General features: G+C 41.4%; 1 protein-coding gene across 1 annotated transcript in view; it reads right to left on the reverse strand.

The window, feature by feature from the left end:
- Positions 1 to 15,268: 15,268 nt before the first annotated feature.
- The window catches only part of STAC2 (SH3 and cysteine rich domain 2), a 318,737-nt gene continuing 311,031 nt past the window's right edge, over positions 15,269 to 22,974 (reverse strand). Inside the window, exons 10-11 of the mRNA XM_053697925.1 lie at positions 21,820 to 21,957; positions 15,269 to 15,370 (exon numbers count right to left, since the gene is read on the reverse strand). Coding sequence (XP_053553900.1) covers positions 15,269 to 15,370; positions 21,820 to 21,957 — 240 coding nt within the window. The remainder of the gene's footprint in view (positions 15,371 to 21,819; positions 21,958 to 22,974) is intronic.

The raw sequence follows: 22,974 nt of genomic DNA on the forward strand, positions 1-22,974 counted from the left end.
AAGAATGCCTCTTTCTTTATCTGTTTGACAGATAATCGTGAAAGGTGAAATCTCCCGTGTGGAGGAGCAGCCTTGAAGTCCAGAAGATACCCCTGAGATATAATCTCCAACGCCCAGGGATCCTGAACATCTCTTGCCCATGCCTGAGCGAAGAGAGAAAGTCTGCCTCCTACTAGATCTGTTACCGGATAGGGGGCCGTTCCTTCATGCTGTCTTAGAGGCAGCAGCAGGCTTTTTGGCCTGCTTGCCTTTGTTCCAGGACTGGTTAGGTTTCCAGGCCGTCTTGGACTGAGCAAAAGTTCCCTCTTGTTTTGTAGCAGAGGAAGTTGATGCTGCACTTGCCTTGAAGTTTCGAAAGGCATGAAAATTAGACTGTTTGGCCCTTGATTTGGACCTGTCCTGAGGAAGGGCATGACCCTTACCTCCAGTAATGTCAGCAATAATTTCCTTCAACCCAGGCCCGAATAGGGTCTGCCCCTTGAAGGGAATGTTAAGTAGTTTAGACTTTGAGGTCACGTCAGCTGACCAAGATTTAAGCCATAGCGCCCTACGCGCCTGGATGGCAAATCCAGAATTCTTAGCTGTTAGTTTAGTCAAATGAACAATGGCATCAGAAACAAAAGAATTAGCTAGCTTAAGTGCTCTAAGCTTGTTAAGTACGTCCTCCAATGGAGTCGTTGTCTGTAAAGCCTCTTCCAGAGACTCAAACCAGAATGCCGCAGCAGCAGTGACAGGAGCAATGCATGCAAGGGGCTGCAGGATAAAACCTTGTTGAATAAACATTTTCTTAAGGTAACCCTCTAATTTTTTATCCATAGGATCTGAAAAAGCACAACTGTCCTCGACAGGGATAGTAGTACGCTTTGCTAAAATAGAAACTGCTCCCTCCACCTTAGGGACCGTCTGCCATAAGTCCCGTGTGGTGGCGTCTATGGGAAACATTTTTCTAAAAATAGGAGGGGGGAAAACGGCACACCGGGTCTATCCCACTCTTTATTAATAATTTCTGTAAACCTTTTAGGTATTGGAAAAACCTCAGTACACACCGGCACTGCAAAGTATTTATCCAGTCTACACAATTTCTCTGGCACTGCAATTGTGTCAGTCATTCAGAGCAGCTAAAACCTCCCTAAGCAACACACGGAGGTTCTCAAGCTTAAATTTAAAAGTAGAAATATCAGAATCAGGTTTCCCTGAGTCAGAGATATCCCCCACAGACCGAAGCTCTCCCTCTTCAGCTTCTGCATATTGTGAGGCAGTATCAGACATGGCTCTTAAAACGTCTGTATGCTCTGTATTACACCTAACACCTGAGCTATCACGCTTTCCTCTAAATTCAGGTAGTCTGGCTAATACCGCTGACAGTGTATTATCCATGACTGCCGCCATATCTTGTAAAGTAATCGCTATGGGCGTCCTAGATGTACTTGGCGCCATTTGAGCGGGAGTCCCTTGAGCGGGAGTCAAAGGGTCTGACACGTGGGGAGAGTTAGTCGGCATAACTTCCCCCTCGCCAGAATCCTCTGGTGATAAATTTTTTAAAGACAAAAGCTGATCTTTATTGCTTAAAGTTAAATCAATACATTTAGTACACATTCTCATATGGGGTTCCACCATGGCTTCTAAACATAATGAACAAGGAGTTTCCTCTATGTCAGACATGTTTGTACAGACTAGCAATGAGACTAGCAAGCTTGGAAAACACTTTAAATCAAGTTTACAAGCAAATATAAAAAACGGTACTGTGCCTTTAAGAGAAACAAATTTTGTCAAAATTTGAAAAACAGTGAAAAAAGGCCGTAAATCAAACGAAATTTTTACAGTGTATGTAATAGGTTAGCAGAGCATTCCACCCACTTGCAAATGGATGATTAACCCCTTAATGCAAAAAACGGATAAAAAAAATGAATTTAAACGTTTTTTAAACAGTCACAACAACTGCCACAGCTCAACTGTGGCCCTACCTTCCTCAATAAACGTCTTTTGAAGCCTTTAGAGCCCTTCAGAGATGTCCTATAGCATGCAGGGGACTGCTGAGGGAAGCTGAATGTCTCTGTCTGTAATTTTAACTGTGCAAAAAAGCGCTAAATTAGGCCCCTCCCACTCATACTACAACAGTGGAAAGCCTCAGGAAACTGTTTCTAGGCAAAAATCAAGCCAGCCATGTGGAAAAAACTAGGCCCCAATAAGTTTTATCACCAAAGCATATATAAAAACGATTAAACATGCCAGCAAACGTTTTATATTGCCCATTTATAAGAGTATATATCTCTAATAGTAAGCCTGATACTAGTCGCTATTAAATCACTGTATTTAGGCTTAACTTACATTAATCCGGTATCAGCAGCATTTTCTAGCAATTCCATCCCTAGAAAAACTGCACATACCTCATTGCAGGATAACCTGCACGCTATTCTCCCTCTGAAGTTACCTCACTCCTCAGACATATGTGAGAACAGCAGTGGATCTTAGTTACTTCTGCTAAGATCATAGAAAACGCAGGCAGATTCTTCTTCTAAATGCTGCCTGAGATAAAACAGTACAACTCCGGTACCATTTAAAAATAATAAACTTTTGATTGAAGATAAAAACTAACTATATTTCACCACTTTCCTCTTACTACCTCCATCTTTGTTGAGAGTTGCAAGAGAATGACTGGATATGGCAGTTAGGGGAGGAGCTATATAACAGCTCTGCTGTGGGTATCCTCTTGCAACTTCCTGTTGGGAAGGAGAATATCCCACAAGTAATGGATGATCCGTGGACTGGATACACCTTACAAGAGAAACAAAAACACTAATCTAAAAAAAACACCCAAAAAATAAAACTCTTAGATCGACTTGTAATATCAGCAGAAGAAAAATGGATTGTGAAATCACGATTGCGCTAGCGCAAAATCGTTTGCTCCAAACTTGTAATCTAGCCCATAAGATTTAATTGTTTCTATGCAATACATGCTGCTCAGATACCCTATGGAATTGTGCATCTATCACACCAATAACCCTGATTACACAAGCATACACTAAAACAAGAGCATTAGCACACTAGAATTTGCCTACAGTTTTGCAAATGTCCGTTAAGATTTCTGTATTCCAATATTCCCTTTCCCTCCTGGTAATAGGTAGGCGGTAGCAATTCCAAGAGAAAATGATAAACATGTTAAAAGTGGATACTTACCGAACTCTACCTCAATCCTATGAGGTAAGGTAAGCGCTCTGTCAGAGGGCAAGGAATGATTCCCATGATAGATTCTCTTAGCTGAATGCTTCTTGGAGATGGTGAATTCCTCTTATGGATTTTACAACCAGCTGCAGTACATGTTTATATAGAGAGAACCAATCGGGAGAGATCCAGTAGTGTAAAAATCTTTATTTACAGAATGGTACACAATATTTTTGTCAATTTACTCACATTTAAAACCCCCAATCACTATGAGGTAAGTGTACAGTCTTATATTTCAATAGCAACAGCCCATACGTCAGGGGTATTTGTAGAAATGGCCTGTGAATACTACTTTTATTTTGAAATATTTGTATTTAGGTTTTTGTACATGCATACATAAAACAGTAACAAAACAAATAATAATCCAAAGATTCCAACATTATTTATGCTCAACTCTCATTTGTGAAATAGTTAAATGACAAACGCTTTTATACCTTCTGTTGCTCTCTATCTGTGACATGATCCGCCTTTCCGCAACTCCTGCTCTCCCCCCCCCCTTTTGGAGGCCTCGTGGTAGTGAATGTAAGGTTCCCATTGCAATAAGAATGCTTCCCTAGTATTTAGGGTTTCAGCTACTGCGCTCGCTTTCTCAAAGTGATAAGTTATTTTTTGCTTTACCCTTTCAAAACTGGGTGGGGCACTCTTCCAAAATTGGGCAACACTCAACCTAACTATAGTGCAGATCCACATAACTAGTTTGTTATTATGTTTGGTGAAATCCCCAATCGGGAAGTGTAGTAAGGCCTGTTCCATAGTTAAAGTCACCCTCTTCTGGAATATCTCGCTAATGAGATTAGAGGTATGGTCCCAAATTTCCTTTGCGTATCTACAACTCCACCACATGTGTGTGTAGGTCCCTGTTTCCACACATCCCCTGTAACACAATTTAGTTAGTGGGTCATTTCCTCCTCCCGGTCTAGCCGGGTACAGGTACCACCGAAAGGCCACCTTTATAAAATTTTCTTTGAGTGTTGCGTTTTGTGAGAAAGATAACCTGCCCATAAGGTTTTCTGTCCAATTTTCGACTGACCACGTTTTCCCTGTGTCCTGTTCCCATTTTAACATGAGGTGAGATTTGTTAGCTGTCGGTGGCCGGTTGAAGATTTTGTAGAGGGCAGAGATACCTCCCCTTATATGATGAGTTGACAAACCTAATGTTTCCAATGTCGTGCATGGCGGGGCTCTTTCACTACCCATTATCTGTTGAACCCTAGATTTTAATTGTAAATAATGGTACCAAATATGTTTATCGTCAGGGTCAAGGGCTTGGTATTGATCATAGGTCATCAGAGACCCTTCTTTATATGCATCTGCTATCCTATACAACCCCTTGTTGCTCCATTTCTGCTGTGTGGCTGTGTCGATAAGCGAATGTTGAGTTATCAAAGGGGTTATTTTCGATTTCTCATTGAGAAGAGGAAATTTTAAATTTAGCTTTTTCCAAATGTATAGAGTATGTTGTATAGCAATGTAGTCACGTTTTTTTGTGTGGGGTAGTGTTATGTGGGGTCCATAATAAGTTAGAAACTGGAAAAATGTTTAGAATCTTAGATTCAATATGAACCCATTGTGATAAGTTACTGGTGTGGAACCACTTCAAGGTTTGTGCCATACGGGCTGAATTGTAGTAAGAGACTAGGTTAGGAAGTCCCACCCCCCCTTCCTATCAGTGCACATGATTTTTTTATTAATCCTCGCCCTCTTACCCTGCCATATGAAGTTAAGAATGTCCCTTTGGAGTTTGTGCAGTTCCGTGAGTGGTAGTGTTATTGGCAGGGATCGAAATAAGTATAGTAGCTTGGGGAGTAAAGACATCTTTATAGATATTATTCTCCCATATAAGGATAGTTTCAATTTCATCCATTTTGCTAACAGCCCTCTGGCATGTGTAAACATTGGTAAGTAATTCAAGTGGTATAGGGAATGTATATTGTTGGATAGATTGATTCCAAGGTATTTGATGGATTTTTTTGGCCAGCTAAATGAGAAGTTTAATTCCATCAATTTTTTGGTGTGTTGTGGCAGTTTAATGCCAAACGCTTCGCATTTACTCTCATTTATTTTGTAACCTGAAATGCGTCCAAAGTGTTGTATTAAGTCATACACTGGGGGTAGGGAAAGCAATGGTCTAGTCAGTGTTAGTATTACGTCATCCGCAAATAATGAAATTTTATGGTCAGTCTGTCCTATTGTGATTCCTGAAATGTCTTATCTCGTATTTTAATTGCTAAGGGTTCTATACTTAACGCAAAAAGTAGTGGAGAAAGCGGGCAACCCTGACGTGTTCCATTGTTAATGTGTATTGAATGAGACTGATATCCGGAAAGTTTAACATAAGCAGTGGGGAAAGAATATAATGATTTTAATGCGTCCGTAAAAGGCCCCTTAATTCCCACCCTATCCAGTACCGCAAACATAAAGTCCCAATCGATCCTGTCGAACGCCTTCTCTGCGTCCAAAGATAGGAACAGAGAAGGCGTTCCCCTAACTGTGGCTATATTGATTAAGTCTATTATTTTCCTCGTGTTGTCTGGGGCTTCCCTTTGCATAATAAACCCAACTTGATCGGAGTGTATTAATTTGGTGAGGAGGGGGTTGAGACGATTAGCTAAAATTTTGGTGAATAGTTTTATATCTTGATTAATTAGTGAGATGGGCCTGTAATTTTGACAGTGGTTTTTATTTTTTCCTGGTTTTGGCATAACTGAGATTCTCGCCATTAATAATTCCTTGGGTATTTCCTTACCCTGAAGCATGAATTAAAAACCTTGGCTAGTTGCGGAACTAGTAGGGGTTGCAGAGTTTTATAGAAAAGCCCAGAGTAACCGTCGGGGCCTGGGGCTTTTGACCCTTTGAGATTCTTAATACAAAATTTTATTTCCTCGTGAGTGATAGGTCTATTTAGGGAATCGCATTCATCTGTGGTGATGGCGGGGAGGGAACTGTTTCCTAAAAAGTGTTGTAGTTCTGTAGTCATGTCCTTGCCAGTATTGCTGGTCTTTAAGTTATATAATCTACTGTAGTAGTCTGCAAAAATGTTCGCAATGTCTTGGGGATCATTGGTAATTTTATTGTCTAATGTTTGCAGCTGGGGAACTGTAGTGGTTCTAGTGATTTCCTTCAGTTTGTTAGCAAGCATTTTATCTGGTTTGTTTCCGTATATGTAGTACTGGGTATCAGTTACTTTTATTGATCTAAGTGCCTCTTTGTTTAGGAGTTTATCCAGTTCTTCATTTATTGCTTTTAATCATTTAGATATGGTGTTTGTAGGATGCGTGCTAAATTGTAGTCTTAAATTATTTGCTTCTAATCTTAGCTTTGTTTTAGTATCTTCCGTGAGTGTGCGTTGTTTGGCTGATTCTGCAATCAGGAGCCCTCTAATGTATGCTTTCAAGGCTCCCCACTCGAGGATTGGATTATTAGTGGAGCCAACATTAAGTTCAATAAATTCTCTAACTTGTTGTTGTACCCTATCTAAGATCACACTATCCTGGAGCAAAATGGGGTCGTAGGTCCATGTTTTAAGTCTGAGTGGGTTAATCATTCCCGCCAAAGAAACTGTCACAATAGAGTGGTCTGACCAAGAGCAGTTTTTAATTGAAGCTCTGATTAGCAGGGGCATTAGAATTTGACTGATAAGAATATAGTCTATTCTGGAGTGTGTTGTGTGTGCTGGAGAGTAATATGTGTAATCCCTGACATTTTGGTTCAATGACCGCCAGCTGTCTGTCAGGTTGTGATCTGTAACAAAGTCTAAAAGAACTCTACTCCTCTTTTTGGACGAGTCACCCTGTGTAGAGGCTTGATTCGTCCTGTCTACTCTATCGTTCATAGTGCAGTTGAAGTCACCTCCTACAATCATTTTATGTCTTTTCCACAATGTGAGATGTTTACTTAACTTGGAAATAAAGTTTGCCTGTTGATCGTTTGGGGCATATATGTTGACTATTAAGACAGGAGTGTTTTGTAATGTTCCCATTATTATTAAGAATCTCCCCTCTCTATCCTTCACAACCGATTCTTCGTGAAAATTCAAAGTGGAATGAATTAGTATTGAGACCCCGCATTTTTTTTTAGGTCCTATGGCGTGATATTGTGTAGGAAAGGCTTTATCCCAATATTTGGGAGTGAATTTAGGTGTAAAGTGTGTTTCCTGCAGCATTACTATATGTGCGTTAAGAGCTTTATATTCTAAGATTGCTTTCTTCCTCTTGACGTCTGAGTTTAACCCTCTTACGTTATGTGAAATTATGTTTATTGACATGATGTGTCTGTGTGGGGGGAGTAGCTTAACCGGTACCTGTGATCATACAAGTGGGGGACCCAAATCCTGAATTCCTGAGGGAGAGCAGTGCGGATCTTTCCATTTGTTGTCTCCTCATTCGAAGAGCACACCATAACTGTATTGTGAGCAGAGGAATGGCAAATTTTAATATTCAACAATGAGGTATACCTAGTAGAGAGAGAGCAATTATCATGAATTTCAATAAAGAGAGCGAGACTCACACCAAAAAGAAGAGCAATGTTGGAGATTATATCTAACAGGTGAACAAAAGGAATCATTATTTGACATATAAACCTATAATCATTATTGTGAACATGTGCAGTTCATTGTAACTAGGCGGGAGCAGGGAAGAATAAGGAGGGGTGAAGGGTGGGGGAAGGTGTGGGAGGGAGACAGAAGGATTGGGGGGGTGAAATCCTGAGAATTTAACCATAGTTTTTATATGCAACATTTAGCTCGGCAATAAATGTGGTAACAATAATATAGAATGCAAAAAGGACTATATGCTAATATGGTGTTATTAATCCAAGATCGGAGGAGATAATCTCTTCCTATAATTATTCGGAAACTTTTCAACTCTGAAACTATGAAATAAGAAGAACAAAGTACAAACTGGTAACTTGTAGGTGGCATGTAAGAGCCTGTGTTCATGAGCTCAAAACCGCTCAATCAGTCCATGGGCCAAACCTGTATCACTAAAGTTTATATACTAAACCTCTGAATTAAGCTGAGGAGTCTTCATCTTCGGTGAGGTGGGCCGCCTGTGTGGTGCTGCTCATCTTCGTTTTCTGTTTCTTAGCTTTACCATTTTTCCCCACTGGAGTCCATTCTCTTTGAAAAGATTTCTTCTGGGGTTCTGGAATGGCGGGTGAGGTAGGAAGGTCCGATTGGATTTTTAGGCGGTCTAGTATGGCTTTTCCTTCTTCCAGAGTGGAGCATGCGTAGTTGTTGTTTTGGTAGGAAAAGGTAAGCTTAAAGGGGAAATTCCACCTGTATTTAATGTGCTCCTTTGTGAGGGCCGTGGTTATAGGTTTCAAATTTCTTCTCTTCCGTAATGTAATGGGGGCAAGGTCTGCAAAAATCTGTATGATGTTACCTTCAAACTCAATGCATTTTTTTTCTCTGGCAGCTTTCATGATGAGCTCTTTCACGTGGTAGTAATGCATTTTAAGAACTACGTCCCTATTTGCATTTTGCTGAGGTCTTGTAAGGGCTCTATGTACTCTATCCATTAGTAATAGGGGTAGATCAAGGTCGGGCACCAGCTGTTGAAACAAATCTGTCATGGTGGCTTCTAGATCTTTATAAGATTCCGGAAGGTCTCTGATTCGCAAGTTAGATCTACGTGATCTATTTTCAAGATCTTCAAGCTGGTCCTCTAGTTTAGTTATGTAGGATGTGTTGTCCTGAATGGAGTTTTTAATATCTGGTATTTCTTCAGCCAAATTGTCTAGTCTTTCCTCAATTTCTGCCGTTCTTCCACCAATTTCTTTGATGTCTTGTCTAATCTCTTGTAAAGCTGTTTTAAGTTCTTCCTGGAACAAGGATTTAATCTGAGACAGTAGATCTCTATTGGGGTCCTCTGGTTGAATGATTACAGGGCCCCCTAAGTTGCTCGTTGACGGGCTAGTGGTTGTAGCAGGGTTATTTTTATCTGCGCTTTTCTGTTTCAATTGTGACCTAGAAAGGCACTCCTTAACGGTTTGGGACTTGTTTTTCATGCTGTGTTGTTTTATAGAGTGCAATAAAAGACTGTTTGGAAGAGGGTAGGAGACACTCTGGTGTATTGTGGGGATGGTAGTTCCCTTATAATTCTCAGGATTTGGCTTGGGAATTAACTTATTATGCACATGACTGCTATTATCCAATATGTAATTGGAATTACATGCTGTATAGGTTTATTGCCCTACTCCACTTCTCTGCTCTTACATTAAAGCAACAGGTGGCAGAGGTCTGGAGCTGAAGAAAGTGTTGTAGTGTCCCTCTCGTCTATTGACTTATAGGCCCCAAATGAGTCTCTCCCAAAATTCCCAGACCGCCTCTAATAAGTGTAGGTTCCTGGGTTGAGAGTTCCGTTCTGATGAGCCTAAGGAGAGGGTTTGTGAGTTGCTTATTAAATTCTAAAGTTTTGGGAGCATGCCCCGCTGTGGGATTCTAGCACAGTGCAAGCCCTTTAGTTGTGGATAATGAGCGTAGGTTTAAAATGGCGTCCTTCCCGCCGTCTGACTATGCTGTGACTGTGTTACTGGGAATGATGCCGCCCGAACCCCTCTGTTTGTTAATGAGTGTGTTTGAGTGTCCCTCAAAATTTCTTGCTGTGTTCTGGCTAGAAGTGAGGAGAAAGTCTTACGTGTTATATATCTCCGGTTCTCCACAGGCTCCTGCTATGTGGGCCAATTCACCTCTTTCTCCGTTCCCGTGTAGGGATGCAGCTACTGTTCTATGCCGGTCCCGGCAGTTGCTAACGTCACCCGGGTGTCAACAGTGTCAGATGAGCTTGCGACACTGAACCTGGCAGTCACCGGAGCGGAGCCCCGACCCTCCGGTCACTGCTGCGTACTCCTAAAGTTTTGAGCAAACGGGTTGAAATGGGACCCGATCTTCAGGGTATCACCCCAGAGCTTGGTGTTGCTTTTGTAAGCCCCTGTAATACTTTTTTCAACTCAGAGGAGCTATATAGTGACAGAAAAAAAGCACTTTATTAGTCTCAAAGTGCAGAGCTTCTCTAAGACGCGTCTGTCTCTCACGGCAGTTAGCTCCGCCTCCCTGTGAATACTACTTTTAAAAGCATTCTTACTGCACAGCATTTTTTCCCACCTGCCTATAACTTTTGCACTGTTATATCTATCTATCTATCTATCTATCTATATATATATATATATATATATATATATATATACACACATACGTATATATACAGTATATATAAAGAACTTTTAAAATTATGGGGAGGAGAAAAGTGAATTTAAAATCCCGCACTAGGTACAAAATGTAGAGAGAATAATGCTTTGCTGCAGGGGTGGAAATGGTGTATCCTGAGGTGGTCTTCTGTGGGAAAAACAAGTCTTTTGACGTGTCTAGATTTGTTAATAGGTTGCACAATTAATAATTTTCTATCTCTCTTTCTCTATATATATATGAATATATATATACACACACACACAGTCCTTTTTTGTAAAAAGGTGCCGGTACTTATTACACACACACACACACACACATGTAAGAGAGATCTGTAAATGGCTTTGGTTGTATCCTTTTTTTGTGTCTGCACAGAACTGTGTACTCAGCACAGCATCAGCTGCTAACTGTATGGCCTTGGTTAATTGACATTTGCCCTTCAGGTAGATTTACAGCCATTTTAGTACTCCAGGATATAGGTAATAAACCTGTCAAACCTAAAGACTGTGCTGCTGTGAGCCTGTGGGATTGTGCATAGCATATTCTATATATTGTTGTTGCTTCAAATATGAGCAATATCTTTAATATACAGTATATGCTGTGCACACATACACATATATATAAATATATATACATATACGTGTGTGTGTGTATGAGTTTCCTTTAAAATAATGTAAAGATAAGGATATGCAAGCAGGTTGTGTTTTTGCCTTCTGCCTATATATTGCATTGACACTACAACTGATTATAAACGTGTTCAGCATTATAAATAATGCAGCTCCTACCTAGCAATAAAATGAGTAATAGAGCAAAAAGATCTGGAATAAATCGGTGTTTCAGTCAATCCTGCAGATTTTATATTTAGCTTTTTCAGCTGATTACAAGATTGGACATTAACCCTCTTCCTGTCAGGGGTGCTCAGGGCCTGATGTCTGGTCCAGCTCTTTCTGTTCATCTCATCATAATAAAAGCCCTTTTTTTTAGCTGATTGGGAAGGAGAGTGCACTCAGTAAAATGATGGGGGATTAGTAGGGGGGCTCAGTTATATAACTATTTCCACTTATTCCAGTCAGTGGTTGGATAGCTTTGTGTACTAGAATAGCTACGTAGCCATTGAGCATAAAAAGTGAGTATCCCTGCTGTTCCTGTACTGCCTCCCTCAAAACTACATCTCTGCTATTCCTGCACTCCCTCCCCAAAACCACATCTCTGTTATTCCTGCACTGCCTCCCCACAAAACTACATATCTGTAATTCCTTGCTGTCTTCTCCCTTTCAGCTACATTTCCTTTACTCACTGCTTCTTTCAGCACTCAGTCTTCTTTTTCTACATTGCCTCCCACAACAATGCTCTCCTTGCTATTTCTGTACTTACTCCTCCACTATGCACTTCCTAATAATTTATTGTTGTACACAGCAATCAGTTTACTGTTTCCCTCCCACACAAACATACACACATGCCCGATTCAAATCTCCACTCTCTCTGCTATTCTTTTACTCCCCCAACTGTGTCACTTCCCTTACTATTCTATTCCAGTGTCCTTCAATACTAAAAATACAATTACTCCCCCTCTCTAGGCTGATCTCTTCGACTGGCCCTCTTTACGTCTTTACAGCTTCCCACACTAAGCCTCATAGACAACTAGATCCGCTTTGCGAGGCCAAATTTTATTGTAATTGCTCAATTTTACCTCAAATAAGTTTAAGCAGACACCAGTAAGACAGGAATACACACTTTATTGTTATTTAATGCTGAACAATTAAGGTTAGTAAATCGAACACTTTTCCTAGTGGGCATTTATTGCTGCATATAGAATAGTAATATTACAGCAAAGCCCTTAGTGCCATACAATGTCCCAGAGCAGAACCGAGTATGCCCTAAGCCTCCCGTGCATCCTGGTTTGAGAGATATGTGGGAGCAGAAGCTATGAGAGATGGTCATACTCAGTATTTCTGTATAGGACTTCTGGGTAGGGGCAGAGATGTTCAGTGCTGCTATACAGCATAGTGAGGGGATATGGTATAACATTAAAAATCAGAACAGACCCTGAGGACATGGAGAAATGGAGCGTAAGAAATGAGAGCAACAGAGCGGACGTAACGCGTGGGAAAGAGAGGGAGAAAGATGGTGAGGAAAGATGGAAAAAAGAGATATAGAGCATGTGAGATGGAAAGGATGAATAAGACGGAGAGGAGAAGATGTCAAATAAAAAACAAAGAAAGAGAGAAAAAGCACAAGGTGATAGGAAGATGACAAGTGATAAGAGATAAAGGTGAATAGGGAGTGCCGGAATAGAGGGTGAAGAAAATAGGAGACAATAAGAGATGGACAGCATGTTAGATAAAAAATAGATACAACTAAAAGAAAAACACAAAAATAGCTAATAATAAGTGAGAAAGAGCAAGAGAGAGATTAAACAGACAGTGATTGTGAAGAAAAAAGATAGCAAAGAGAAAATGTGATTGGAAGACACTGAAAAAGAGGTAATTGGAGGGGGTATGAGAAGTTGAGATGAAAGACAGAGTGAATTTCTGGAGGAAAATGGAAAGACGGACAGAATTGGTAAAAGGAAAAGGGAGGGTGTTAGCGAATATGAGAGTATGAGACAGGGAGGAGAGAGAGATATAGAGAAAAGGAAAACAATAAAAAGACAGTTGACAGGACAAGGGAAAGTCAGTGAGAGAAAGATAAATGTAGGGAGAGATTCCAAGAAAACATGAAAGAGATTCACTGAGGAGAAGAGAGATTAGACAATTATGTCATGTAAAGAGAGAGTATTAGTAACAAGTACAGAAAAACTTGAAAGTGAATGAAAACGAACAGGAAAAAGTGAAGACAGAGTAAAATAGGAAGAAGAGGCAGTTAATGACAGTTCCAGAGAAGGAATGAGCACTGATGACAGAAATAGAGACTCTGAGAAACAGCGTGAGGTTTGGAGACTGAGAGGAAAAGTGAAGCATAAAATACATTAACATATACATAGATTAACATTGTCATAAACAACGCTCACTTTTATAACTGTCTGTCTCTGCAGGAAACCGTCACCTGCCAGCGATATGCAGCAATAAGTTACCCGGCTCACACAGAGCCATATCTGACATACTGTACCTGCTTATGACAGCCTCAACAAACATTATAAATAAATTTAAAAATCTGCTGAAACCTGGGGATTGTGAGTTTACTCATTCAGTGTCACAGATACACAGATAACTGCTCTACAAGTTTTCAAAGTGCAAAACTCCAACAACTTTAGACCCCTTCAGAGCTGGAATGGCCATGAACACATATAAAATAAATGAATATTTAATGCTTTAACCTTTTCGCTACAGGAGAACTGTGCAATGCATTATTGGATATGAAATAGATCTGAGAGCACAACAGTTAAATTTGTGTGCTCAGAACAGAATGGCCCCCAGCGACAGCATGCAGGAGGGAGATATTCACAAATATATACATTATTAATAAGAGGAAAAGGTGCAGAGAGCCTCATCTACACTACAGTGTGCTCAAAGCTGCAACCTGTAATCCACTGTGCACTAAAACTATGCCTTGCATGCTTTAAATAACGACTGTATGCCCTACTCATTCTAACACTGACTCACTCATTTATAAGTGAGGTCTGGCAGTGATCTTTTTTTCTACTCTCTCTTTTCTAATACTATATGGAGCAGTCTCTCCCCCTTCACTGACACTGCACCAATAGCCACGCTCTGCTAGGAATTCCGCCTGTGCTTACTCTCATTTGGTTACAACTGCACTAGAACGTTACCATGTGTTCCCATCAGCTTGCATTCCTGTCAGCATACACTGCACTCTGCGCCTTCCATTTATTGCCTACAATGCCTGTTTTATAAATGTATCTTTTCTCTTCGATAACTATGCCCATATAGCTCTGCTAACACTACCCTCTTCCTCACCTTTACACTGTCACAACAAACACACATTTTACATTGTAACCTGGGCTTCGCAGTCACTAGCAATGCCTCGCCCCATCCTTCGCAATCACTATAACTCTATATTGATTTCAGGCTAACACTGCAGCATATTCCCTAATAAAATTAGACAATGCTAGACACCATTATGTATAAACATACTATACAGTATCCTCGGCTTTCTACTATACAGTATCCACAGCTTTCATCACCCACAACAAAATTATTTGTTGTCTACTAACATTCTGCTTTATTATACTCTCAATTCTCCACATCTCTAGCACAGGAAATCTCAAAAAAATAATAATTATAAACTCCCCTTACCCTATGCTTACTATTCATACTTAGTGATGCTGATCCTTGTATTTCTCTAGCTAATACTGCACCATTAACTCTTTTATTGTGTCATCCTGTATTTGTCTCACTACTAATATGCAAATATTTCACGCTACCTTCCACAGTCTCTGCAAACACTGAACGTTGTGTTCCCCTCACTTAGTGTAGTATGAAATATTATGTTAATGCAATGGTTCATAAAATAGCAAGAGACACATCTAACAATAAGCCAACTCCTGAGTGGTATAAACCCCAAGTATCAGAAAATTCTGATATGAGGTTACTAAGTAACTTTGCCTGCATAGGTGGCCCTGAGTGATGATGTCATAGACACCTATTGGACATATTGCAAAATACAAGTTGATATGTCTATATCTACAAGGAAGAGGAGGCTTGTGCAGCATCAAAAGGCATTGACGTATCACTTCCAGGGAAATAAGGCACTCAGGAGCTAGTTTACCCTACAGAAACTGTCCATAGCGATGACAACAGTTTGACCCTGAGTGCCTTATTGTTTGCACATGAGATTTTAGAGGTGCTGAGGTTGATCACCCTGTATATGTTATGAGTTTGTGCCAGGGCAGGGGATTTTTAATTAGATCTCTTCTAAGCAGTCCTGGGGCACCAGTCCCCTCTTCTTCCCACTGGATACTCTAATGAGTCCTTCAGATTCTGGTTTTCCAACACCAACACAGATCTGGAAGAGAGAGAGAGAGAAAGAAAAATATGATTGTAACGGTGCAGCAATATCTGTACCCTCAAGAAAACATAAATTATGCTTACCTGATAATTTACTTTTCTTCCGTGGGAAAGAGTCCACAGCCGCATTCATTACTTATGGGAAATAAGAACCTGGCCACCAGGAGGAGGCAAAAACCCACCAGCCAAAGGCATACATACTCCTCCCACTTCCCCTATCCCCCAGTCATTCAGACGAGGAACAAGGAACAGTGGAAGAAGCATCAAGGTGAAAGGGTGCCAGAAGATAAAAAACAACGAGTCAAAAAAATGTGCGGGGGCTGTGGACTCTTTCCAAAGGAAGAAAAGGAAATTATCAGGTAAGCATAATTTATGTTTTTCTTCCTAAGGGGAAAGAGTCCACAGCCGCATTCATTACTTATGGGAAAAATGGGAAATTTATACCCAAATCAAAGAAGACACAGAATGCCAAAACGGGAGGGTAAGAGGCAGACCAATAAAGGCACCAACCTAAAAACAGATTCCCAAGTAAACAAAGTCCCAGTTCGTCCGAAACAGGGATCAGCAAACATTTTGAAAAAAGCGGTCCCAGACACACAAACCTACCAACAGTCCAAAGAACCTAGATAGAACCACGAGTGGGCCCAACCGAGAGCACCCACCTCAAGGACAGCTTCTGTCAGGGGCAACAACCCCGCCGAAGCGCCTCAACCAAGCGAGGGACCCGACTAAAAATTCCCAGAGGGAAGATACAAGACAGAAGAAAAGGAACAACGTCCAGGGTGACAAGGAGACAACCTGGAGCCACTCAGTAGGCTACATCTAAACAGACTATATGAAAAGTCAGGAAAGGACCAGAAGAGAAACAAACGAATCTCAAGGACCAGCAAAAGTAAAAACAGAGAGAGAGCGTGGACACGCGTCACTATATAAACGAGGACAGGAAGGAAAACCCCCCCACCCCAGTAAGCAGGGAAGAACAGAGCCTTTGATAAAGCCCTATCAGGCGAAACGCGTCAGGGGAGAGTGCTGACTCCTTCACACTCGATCTTTGTGTCTTTTTAACAGCCCAGTACCATTTATCTATGTGCCGCTAAGATTGTACTTTGCAAATAGTACTATCATTGAGTGATTTGGGTTCGTTTAGGGGTATGGTATTGACTTGTACCCTAGTATGATAACAATACTACTTGCCCTCTTGATATTTAACTAATATAATAGAATTGAATGAATGTCCGTGTGAAGAGTTATGTTTACAATATGGGAGCAGTGACAAATTCAGGAAACTAATAGTGACTGACAGTTTGTATTAGTGTACCGGGCAGTAAGCACTGTGCTGATCCACTACAAGGCTCTTTAACGTACAATATACAACATATAATCTGGGTTGTGCCAGACGTAATTCTAACTTTATATATAGCCTGTCAATGTAGTGGATATTAGACAACTTAATATAAACTTTCTGTGCCTACTCACAGATGATTTTTTGCTCAGACTTTGAATAATTAAATCTTGGCTGAACGAGTGTTGCACAGCTTGTGTGAATGAGCATTAGCTGTGGGGAGTTACTGCAGCTCCAGTAATTTATAACAGTAAAAAACACACAGCCTGGGTTGTGCCAGACTTAGCCATATCATATATATATAGCCTTTCAAACACAGTGGATGCCTGAAAAATAGGACCTAAGATCGCCGTGATTATCCATAGAGGATTACTGACTCTGACACCCAACACATATAGCTGGGCTGAACAAGTACTTTGTATCTCATGTGATCTAGTATTAGCTGTGGGCAACTACCGCAGTTTACCGAAGTTACAATATTGACAGAAAAGCAGCCTGAGGTGTGTTAGATCCAGTGATACCGTGAATAGAACACTGGAGTAGAGGGAGTAGTAGACGATTACCTGATATAATCCTAATTACTTAGATACTGAGGACTATTTTCCTTGTCCCCATATTTAACATGGAAAATTATAATTAAACACAGTTCGGTTCATGTAATAGTCAGCATTATGTATTTAGGTGATACTATAAACCTATACTACTAATATAGACATCAGCCTGATATATAATTGAATCCAACTGATATTGCAGTTGTGATGCATATGGCAGCATTTGTTTAAGGTTACAACTGATAGTTTATTATTAGTTTGAATACAATACATAATCATACTGGCCGATTTAGTAAGCCTGGAATTTAACACTGAACTGCAAGTCCACTGTATATAGTAATTGATATATTTTTAGTTCTTTACTGATTAGATACCTGATATTACTGACATATCTTTACCTGGTATTCTGATACACTCCTATTTAGGAATTTGAATTTTTATTAAATAGAGGGGGCACAATTCACTCAATCTTTGATCATATGTACCCAACTCACACTCCTAATTACTGTTTGTTCCATTTATATTGCAACAGTGTTTAGCGGACATTATTTGTTACTTTTTAGATCACTCATAACTGTGAACATATACAGGCCTAATCTCAATATTTTGTGATCAAATAAACGTAAATACCACTAGAATTTGGTACTGGAGTGTATTTTAATTGTGTGTGTACTTCAACCAACAATTTGGTTTTTTAATTTTAATAATAAAAGTTATATTTTAAAATCCTGGTGGGACCACCTGCCCTTTAGTTCAGGGCCCAAAGTGCTACAAGTGCATACTTTTGGAATTTTGGTATTCTTCATATCATTTTTCCTTTCGGTTTGAAGAACAGACCAAGTCCCACACCTCAGGCTACAAGAGACTGAGGATGCCTTACAAGCAAGGAAAAATTTCCGTAGCTGGAGAAAAGCTCCAGAGAGAGACAGGAAAGGATGACAGAAACTAGTGGTGCAAAACTAAGCAGAGCCCCCATCCGAAAACCGATACAAAACATCCCGCTCCTGCGCAACTGAAACTGCACAGACCAACACTACACCACTATAGGCCACAGAGCAGCGGAACATCCTTCCTGAATCAACCTTTCTGAACAAAGAGATCCCAAGGATCCAACTCCCCCAGAGGGTTCCGAAAAACACCTCACAAAGGACCCTAAAGTGCATGCTAGCATTCAAGGAGCAACAGTTGCCCTGGAAACAACAGCAACCTTCTGCAAGCTGCGTAGCAAAGCTAACCGTAGGCCAAAATAGCTGACCAACAGAACCCCACCCATTTACAAAAGGAAGGGAAGGACCACCAGACACGCTTGAGAAAAGCGCCCAGCGCCACGGGAGAACCCCAGAGACCTGAGGACACAATCCCTAAGGGCAAGCCCACAGGCATTAGATATAAAATAGTAAGTAATTGCAGCTGAGTACAAACTCAAGAACTGCAGCTTGCTAGACCGACAAGCTAACCACTAGGCCACCTAGGCTCAATAGCTTGCCAGCAGACAAGGTAAAATAACTGCAGCTGTGTCCCAACAGCAAACCTTCTGCTTACTAGGCAGCAAAGCTAATCCAAGAGACAAGAGTCCCTCAGAAAAACGTGAGACAGGGAGCACGTGTCCCCAGGACACCCAACCAGGACACCCAACCAATCTACAAATGATTGTACAGGCACAGAACGCCCAAAGTGTTGAGTGACCAGTGCAAATCCTAGGACCGAAAGGAATACAGACCTCCCAGAATCCAATAAAAGGGCCAAGACTGAGAGCAACCGCTCAAGCCCCCTTAACACAAGCAGCAAGTCGACCAACAAGCTGTGACAAAGTCTGCAGAAGGCAGAGACAAAGGGGAAAAAAGAGGTCAAACCGAGCTACAGCTAGTCCTAGACACGAAAGAATAGGAAAAGGGAACCCCTTAACAAAAAGGGCCCAGAGCCCATCCTCCACAAAGGTATCAAACCGAAAATACCCCAGACTCCCTAAAAGGGAGACAATAGGACCCATCCTGACCCAACCCCAAATCCCAGGGGCATAACAGGGACATACAGATAGGATAAAGAGCTAGACTGCCAGAACCATAGACTCTCCCCCCGAGATCCACAACGGAATCATAAAGGAGGAAACCAGACTTCCATAAGTCAGCGCCCAAGGCAACACGCCCCAAGCCGGACCAGCTGGCAGGCTATCTCAATGAGGAAAAAGAACCTTGAATCGAAATCCAATAAGGACACAAGAGATACTGCGAAAAACACCCGCAGCACGAGTCCATTAGGGAAAAAATCCCTAATCAGTAGCCCTGAGGCACAAGACTCCAGGAACAGAGCACACCACTGGCCCAAACCCCCAAGGGGCAATAAAGATGACCAGGGCACCAGTGACAACACTGGAGAAGTCAATCCAAATTCCCATCAGAGCCTAAAAAGCTCCCAGGGGCGGAAGTAGAGGGGACATTGACCACCTCCGCATGACAGCCTAAACTACACGATGGCAAAGACTCTAGGAGAACCATCAACAGTAGCTCAAAAGGGCATAACCGCTCCACACGGTAAGGACAACACCCCTCGGATCAGGGATGCGAAAGGATGCGGACTGACAAGGGCCAGCCCCAGGATAAAAGAAAAACAAGGGCACCCACAGGCATCCGCCCAGAAGGAACTATGTCTCCGCAGGACCGTCCAATTGGAAACCGAACCTCCAGAAAAAAGGACTGGGAGAGCTCACATTAGACCGACAGGGGAGAGACACATCCCCACTAGCCTATCTCGAAGAACCATGCGAGAACTGAGAAGTCCTCGGACTATAAAGGAAAGGATCCCCCAATACGTCAAAAAGTCGTCGTAATAAGACATGTAGCCGCACAATCCTATAAGGAAAAGAACAACAAATGGGAACAAACACCCCTGGGGGGAATATTATAGTGCCGTTCACGCTCTGAACACTCGGAATAGGCAGGCAGGCACATAGCTGCAAGGAAACTTCAGGGTCCTGCAAGCAAATCAGCGCCATTAAAATATTAAATGTCCCGCCAACTCCGGGGGAAACAATCCACCCTGCGCGGAGGGTCCATTAACATTGGGGGCCAACCTCAAAAGTAAAAGGAGTATGCAATTGGGAAGGCGCCTCCTGAGAAGCAGAGCCCTCAGAGACCGATGGCTTGGAAGGCCCAGGGTCCCCCGAGCCCGAGGGACCCGGCAAACTATCCAGGCACGAGAGACAAGATTGGCAGACTTGCGATAACAGGGCCAAATTAAGGTCCTCATCCGAGGATGACTCAGAATGGGATATAAAAATAGTCCCGGCATTGGAATCCTCCATGGCTTAAGACTGCACAAGATAAACAGAGATTGGGAAAAAAAACAACTGGCACCTGACACCAACAATGGCTGGGGGCACTCACCACCTCCTATGACCAGACCTCAGCGGAGCAGACTCTTTCCTCCGTCGCCAGATGCCCAGCGAAATCCCAAAAAGTATGCCACTAAAGGGCGGCAAAACTAGGGCCACAAAAGTTAAGCAAGTCTGAATAAAATAGGCATAATCCGAAGGTATAGTTCTAGGCTGTGTAAACCACAATCGAAAGAACAAGCCAATATGTGCCACATAGGCATATGTCTCGACCGCAGAGCCCCTATGCATATACACAAGCAGGTTGAATCACATAAGAAAAAAAAACAAACAAAAAAAAACTTCTGACACATCTCTGCCAACCTCCTGGGACGAAAGGCAAAGAATGACTGGGGGATAGGGGAAGTGGGAGGAGTATTTATGCCTTTGGCTGGTGGGTTTTTGCCTCCTCCTGGTGGCCAGGTTCTTATTTCCCATAAGTAATAAATGCGGCTGCGGAATCTTTCCCATTAGGAAGAAAACATATAAACAACTGTTCCTAGATAAGATTATTTAGCACAAAAAAATAGTAATCCTTTAACAGTGGGAATTTACAAAAAAACAATGAAAAATAAAAACAATTAAAATGTGAAAAACGCAATAAAAGGATATAGTCCTTAATTTCTAATTAAAGTGCTGCTGCTTCCAAGTCTTAAATAAAGATGACCTCAAAAAAGAGAATACATTATAGAGTGAAGTTCTGCTTAAGTAGAAACAAAGGGCATAGAAGAGTTTTACTCACGTTGTACAGAGCTATAATTGAGCTCTTAAGAATATAAGCTTTAATGTCTTCCACTCCACCAAGGTAGGGACAAAGTAAGCAAGTGGATAATTCCAATGAATTTATTAAAACACATAAAACATAAAATATCAACAGATTTGGAATGAAATACAAGGGCTAATCAGAATCAGTTCACAATAAAACCAGATCTATGGCCAAAAGAATGCAAACTGCCACCCGTCGTTCTTCCACGATACTGGAACCGCATCTGCATTATTAGCCCTTGTGTTTCAGTCCACATCTGTTGGGATTTTATATGTTTTAATACATTTAATGGAATTATCTGCTACCTTTCGAAGGAGCAGCACCATGGAACTGCTTGTGGTACTTTTAACCGAATATGTAAAATAATCTGTCACCATAAACCATTCAAGTTCATATATTCAGCGGAGCTAATACACACTTGTCCTTCCTTCAAACTGAGCTGTCCTTGCTCTTTGACTCCATGAAAGGTCTTTATGCTCCTCCATACTGTCTCCCCCAGACGGACCCTTTGTACAAAGTTTGCTGGGAAGAATCCAGTCCGGTCCCCACATTTCCCCTGAAAAATATTAAATTGGTAACATCACTCATTTGGAACCTTTGAAAGCAATGTAAAAAAATCTCACTGAGTTTATAACTGTCTTTCATTATTTCTACAACCTATTATGTGTGTCCAAGTTGTTACTCCATATTTATGTGTGTACACAAGCAATGCTTTGAATTTCCATTTCTTGCTTTGTGTATATATGTCTTCTTCAGCGTACATTAAAAGTACAAGGAAATGGAAGCCCAAAAAGTCACATAACCCAATATCATTCACATGCCATATTGTACAATTGAACCCTCCTGTGAGCCACTTAAACCCAAAAAGTGCAGTCGGATGTATAAAACTGCTCCGGTGACATGTATATCACTATGCAGACCTTAGGTACGCCACACCATCTCTCTGGTCGTCATTCACAGCTTTTGGCCTCATGCGGTAAGCTAGGACTTGTTATCCCAGACCGACGCAACTTACTTCAGCGTCTCCCGCTCCCACGGCTCCAGCATAGACTTAGCGTATTCACCTCTGCGTCTGTTAGTAGTGACGTCACCATCCGACAGTTTCACGGGTAGAAGCTCACAGGGAAATTCTCTGCAGTTTCAAGCGGTCCCAATATTGGTAATACAAAGTTAAAAAAAGAGAGAGGCCGGACCTTGCTTGGTAAAATCAACAACTTTATCTCCAACAAAATTAAAATAGATCCAAAGGAGGAACAATACAAAACAGGAGGACGTAGCACCAGTGGCTTACGCCTTTTGGCTGTGTGCCGTAATCATAGCCTAAGGTGCTACAGCTGATTCTAGCTTAAAAAGGAAATTTATGCTTACCTGATAAATTTATTTCTTTTACGATACAACGAGTCCATGGATTTCATCCTTACTTATAGGATGTATCCTCCTGCTAACAGGAAGTGGCAAAGAGCACCACAGCAGAGCTGTATATATAGCTCCTCCCTTCCCTCCACCTCCAGTCATTCGACCGAGGTTAGGAAGAGAAAGGAAAAGCCAAAGGTGCAGAGGTGACTGAAGTTTA

The sequence above is a fragment of the Bombina bombina genome, chromosome 1, assembly GCF_027579735.1.
Source record: "Bombina bombina isolate aBomBom1 chromosome 1, aBomBom1.pri, whole genome shotgun sequence".
NCBI lineage: Eukaryota > Metazoa > Chordata > Amphibia > Anura > Bombinatoridae > Bombina > Bombina bombina.